This window comes from Monopterus albus, unplaced genomic scaffold (genome assembly GCF_001952655.1).
Source record: "Monopterus albus unplaced genomic scaffold, M_albus_1.0 scaffold47.1, whole genome shotgun sequence".
NCBI classification, from domain to species: Eukaryota; Metazoa; Chordata; class Actinopteri; order Synbranchiformes; family Synbranchidae; genus Monopterus; species Monopterus albus.
Window position 1 is genome coordinate 1340147 of NW_018127927.1, and position 5694 is coordinate 1345840.

The 5694-nt window shown below is 40.0% G+C and overlaps 1 protein-coding gene across 1 annotated transcript in view; it reads right to left on the minus strand.

The window, feature by feature from the left end:
- Window positions 1-374: 374 nt before the first annotated feature.
- Window positions 375-5694, minus strand: part of adssl (adenylosuccinate synthase, like) — an 11143-nt gene continuing 5823 nt past the window's right edge. The window contains exons 8-13 of the mRNA XM_020600507.1: window positions 4939-5065; window positions 4699-4853; window positions 2413-2537; window positions 2163-2260; window positions 1297-1446; window positions 375-1181 (exon numbers count right to left, since the gene is read on the minus strand). Coding sequence (XP_020456163.1) covers window positions 1129-1181; window positions 1297-1446; window positions 2163-2260; window positions 2413-2537; window positions 4699-4853; window positions 4939-5065 — 708 coding nt within the window. The 3' untranslated portion in view covers window positions 375-1128. The remainder of the gene's footprint in view (window positions 1182-1296; window positions 1447-2162; window positions 2261-2412; window positions 2538-4698; window positions 4854-4938; window positions 5066-5694) is intronic.

A 5694-nucleotide genomic window follows, 5' to 3' on the forward strand; every position in this document is an offset into this window, starting at 1 on the left:
GTTTTCACGGTGCCTGAGGGAAAAATAAAACTTTCTGAAGACATCTATACAAAGCGTGGCGATCCTTAAAACTAGGACTAAACCAGTGCAGCTACACTGTCTAAACAGCATCTTGATATGCCACACCTGTGAGGTGGATGGATCATCTTGGCAAAGGAGAGGTGCTCACTAACACAGATTTAGACAGATTTGTGAACAATATTTGAGAGAAATAGGCCTTTTGTGTACATAAAACAAGTCATAGATCTTTGAGTTCAGAACAGAAAATGGAGGCAAGCACAAAAGTGTTGCGTTTATAATTTTGTTCAGTGTATGTGATCCAGACCTTTATAGGCAAACTATTTAGTGGGTAAACACGACAACATCAGTAAGCATTAATGTTATGGTTTCCTTTAATGGATAATAGCCAGCCAAATAAGTCTTTTACATTACTGGGAAAATGAAAGAAATGGCATAGAACCTAATGCGATGTACATTACCGCCCACCTTTTCTTTCCATCTACACACAGAATTTCTACTTATTTTTCCTATTTAAAAAGCACTATGTTCATTCCAACAACCATTATGAAAATACTGTTACAAACCAAAATTGGGCTGCATGTTTTTCTTACAGTAGTTGAAAACGATCCAATGGAAAATTTCACAATCATACTGATGGCAGTGGCTTTAAATCATTTTTTTAAAATTTCTTTACAAAGACTGAAAATAATCTCTTGCTTTATTATGACGCTCTTTAATATGAAGGATACTACATCTCTTCATTGGCTGTTCTTCGAAAGGAAGGAAGAAAACTAACATGGGGAACAAATGTCAAAGCTAGTTCACCTAAAATGTTAAATTAAGTTGCGTGTTGTACTGTGGAATGGAACAAAGACTGATCGACCCATTTACACCAGGTTTATAAAAATTAACACCAATAAATATAGAAAGCAATATATGCTGAAATTATATGCAGGAGGATTAGTTGTATATGTGGTGCACAAGCTGCAACTAAAAGTTTACCAAATTGCCTCACTGGTGAAATGTCCTTTAGGATCGAGCCACCTCTTCTGCTAACCTATGAGAACCTGCAGTCACTGTCTGAGTAGTCGCTGAGGACGACGACAAGATGTGGAAAATGCAAAGGGATCAAAACAATTTGATGATGCTCTCTCTGGACTTGCCAACTCCAACCCACTTCACTGAAATGAGAAGAAATAAAAAAAAAAAAAAACAGTGAAGAGATGACTGGCAGGTTTGGCAAAATGAAAAACATTCTGGCTGGGGTTTCTCCATTAATGCAAACTGTTTACAAACCTGGCACTTGCAGGAAGTCCTCAGTGAACCGAATATAATTTTGTGCCTGTGGTGGCAGCTCCTCAAAGCTCCGAGCCGCCTCGGTGCTGCAGCACCACCCTGGGAACGTCTCATACTCCACTGACACTTCCGTCAAAACATCCATGTTTGCTGCAACAGAAGTAGATCAATAATAGAACCTGTGAAAACATGTTGAGTGTAGCTGCAGTGTCATGTGGAGCAGAGAGAGAGGAGTCATTTGATTATTGTCTGGTTCATTAGCTTAATACAGTTGACCCCATTTGGCACTACAAGCTGAAGATAATGCCTCCTCAGATCTGCTGCAAAATAGATTTTTTTTAAAAACAAGATGTTGCATTTCCTGTTTGTAAAAGCTGACTCATGTAAGAAACAGACATTAGGGAGCATTTCAGCTGTCTAGGTAACAGCTCTGAACAATAATAAACCCTCTCCTGGAAATTACCAAACTCCTGGCATAAAAACATCTTGTGATGGGTATTAGAAAATTAGTATTTTCAAATAGAAGGGTAAAATATATAGTATTTACAGCAGAAATTCCAGTCATCTAGTGCTGATTCACTGGTTCCAGCTCCTCAAATGTGTGAATTAGCTGCTTTAATATCACCGGTTCATGGTATGTGCTGAGCATCAGTGGAAACTGTACATCTTCTGACCATTGGTCAGAACAAAACATGGTTTAAATCATATTGTATTGGGTTCCAGAAACTTGTCAAGTGCATTTTTCACTACTTTTAGTCAATGAATTGAAAACTAAAACTGACATGATAAAACTAATCAATAGCTTCAAACTTATAGCCAATACACACAAAGAGCAAATGTGTGAAGCATCTAGGTGGAGAACCTACCAGGAAAACTTGGTAGACATTGTCCATCGACCTTGTAGGCCACACCCACTTTAATCTCAGGCAACGTGTCTAAAATGTCCAACTTTGTCAGTGCAATCCTACAAAGGAAGAAATCATTCTGTTCAACTCTGATGACAACAGTTAGTCTGAGCACAGGACAAAGCTGATTTCTATGTGTTAACAGCAAAAACTCCACCAATTACATCCGTGGGTGAAGAAAATAATCACAAATGGTGTGATGGTTCCTTACGCAGAGAAGCCATTGACCATGTGGGCGTATCTAACCAGAATCAGGTCCAGCCAACCACAGCGCCTCTTTCTACCCGTCGTCACACCGAACTCTCTCCCTCTGGACTGTAACAGTGCCCCGATCTCCTAAAGCACAGCAAACAAGTGCACACTGTCAGCACTCAAGGAGGAAAAAAAACTGGTTAGACAAATTTTACAAAAAAAAGTGTCTTAGTAAGATGTTGGGCCACCACGTGCCACCAGAACAGCTTCAGTGCACCTTGGCATTAACTCTACAAATCTCTGAATTCTACTGGAGGGATTTTTCCAAAAAATATTCTCTCATTTGACGATGGTGGTGGAGACGCTGTCTAGCACATTGCTCCCAAAACATGGTTGAGATCTGGTGACTGTGAAGGTCACAGCATATGATTCACATCATTTTTATCCTCATCAAACCATTCAGTGACCCCTTGTGTCCTGTGGATGAGGCCACTGTCTTCCTGGAAGAGACCACTCTGATCAGGTCTTTCCTTTCATCTGTCATCTATTTATATTTAGTTTCAGAATCATCCAGATAATTCAGCTAAATTTCAGGGATGCCATATCGATTCTGATGCCTTTACTAACATAAGAAAAGACAGCTGAGCAAATGTAAACTTTTTCAGGAACATCCTGCTTCAGTTTCACATATGTGCGAGCTGCCCAGTACAACGATGTACCTACGCTGTTAACCACCAAGCAGGCCGAACAGAGCAGCTGGAGTTAAAGTCACTGGCAGACATCCAGCTTTCCCACAGAGGTTTTCTGAGTAATTCCAGATATTTGAACTCACTTGTGTCTGACCACAGTACCTGAACCACTGTCTGCATTACTGGAACAGCTTCTGTGTGGGATGTCATATCACTTTAAACTAATATGCTCACATCTAATTGAGCCTCTTCATTTACTGAGAAAATATTTACACCGCAGATACAGTACTGCAGACAACTGAGTACTGACTGGAACTTTTAAATGCTAATGTCAATAGAGCAGATACAGTTACTAAATAAGGACAAATAGGAGAGGATTTCCTCACCATTGCTCTGCAGCACCACTGAGTGTGCAGTGCTTTCATCTATGACACCATGTATCCTTATTCTGCAACATATTGTTCCAATCTCGATTCAGATCCCTGTGCAGTCTCATTCATACAGTACATAACATGACTGTGTCATGTCTATATCAGCAGGGAGATCCACTACATCAAACAGGCCCGCTCCTTTATCACTATTGTGGACCTGTTCATATATGCTTCCTTTTCCATCTGACAATCCTGCCAGGTGCACTGCAGCATGGCGAGTGTCATTGTGGCAGACACACATACAAAGTACACCTGAGAGACCAACAACAGAGGGAGAAATCTGTGTTTAGGAGAACCAGGGTGTTGCTGTAGGCAAACTACCTGATAAAAAGACCCTAAACGTAGACTAATGACGTCAGCTGTGCTGGGAGAAAGTTACTCATCTGTCACTCTTCAGTGGTTTTACACTGACACACACAGAAAAACATGTGTTTGAAGGTGTTATTATTTTTAAGAGCAGACAAGAGGTTTATGTTTAGCATAGTCCAGCCCCATTTCAGTAATGATCATCTTATTTGTTCTGTCTTCATAAAGACAACCTGTAATGCAAAAACTCATAATAATAAAAAGGGAAATAGATATTTCCAATGCAGGACTTCTACTTACAGTTTTTACAGTGTGATATTAGTACTTTTACTTAAGTGAAAGACGTGAATATTTCCTCTACTACTGGTGCTAACATGCAAACTAATATGCTTTAGTTATATAATATATTGTAGTTGATAATAATAGTAGTTGTGTAATACTGTGAAGCCATGATATGTTCTGAGACAGTTATCATACAGTGAAAATCTCATACCGTTACAACATTAGTGCATACAAACTGAACCATGTCAACAAATCCAACTTACCTGTGTAGAAAAATCAGTAACTTCAATGATATCATACATTAGTAAGATACTATTTGCATTTTTATTTTTTTTCCTTTAATGACAGGTCAATATCTACATCCATTACCACATTCTTACAACTAATCGTGTTTGCTGGTGTGAGCGAGTGAATGTGGTAACCTGACAGTAACAACACATACTGTTTCTTCTTCAGCCCAGTGGAGGATGTCGGCTAATTTACAACAAGCTGCTGCTGAGCACTTGAGAAGCCAGAGAGTTGATACTTTAATCACAACACTGATGACGTTTCAGTTTGTCAACATTTATCTCCAGTTAGTGGCATCTTTTTACTCACATTATCCTGCTCTGTTGGGAAAGCGCCAACGCCGACCCTGGTGGTGTATGCTTTGACAACGCCATACACTCGGCCAACATATGACGGTGGCACGCCAAGGCCAGTGCACACTCCTCCCACAGTGCAGTTAGAAGACGTCACAAAAGGATATGTCCCTGAGCAGAGAAGCATATGATACTGTTAACTACAGTAGGCAAAAAACATATGTCCAAACCCCTGCACAAACCCCTCGTTGCTCACCAAAGTCAATGTCCAGGAGAGCAGCATTGGCTCCCTCCACCAGGATTTTCTTACTGGGTCCAGTAAGAGCTTTGTTCATGAAGTACACACCGTCAGTCACCAGAGGACGCAGCCTCTCAGCATATCCCTGAGAAAACACAGTCACACCCACAAAATCTTAAAAGAGATTCTCCGGATGTACTGCTTGAACTCTGCAGCTTGCCATGTGTGAAAAAGACTAATTTAGCTTTAACAAAAGCCTTAAAACTGTTCAGTAACAAGCACCAATTTACATCCCTCAGTCCCCTTCATCATATAAAATTAGTAAATAAACAGTTATAGCATCCATAGCTGCATGAGCTACAGTGGGACAAGTAAGTATTTGATACACTGCTGATTTTCCAAGTTTTCCCACTTACAGAGAACGGACAGATCTGTAATTTTCATCGTAGGTACACCTCAACTGTGAGAGACAGAATCTACAAAAAAATTCCAGTAAATCACATTGTTAGATTTTTAAATAATTTATTTCCATTGTATTGCATGAAATAAGTATTTGATCACCTACCAACCAGCAAGAATTCTGGCTCTCACAGACCTGTTAGTTTGTCTTTAAGATGCCCTCCTATCCTCCACTCATTGCCTGTATTACTTGCACCTGTTTGAACTCGTTACCTGTATAAAAAACACCTGTCCACACACTCAATCTATCAGAGTCCAACTTCTCCACTATGGGCAAGACCAAAGAGCTGTCTAAGGACACTAGGGACAAAATTG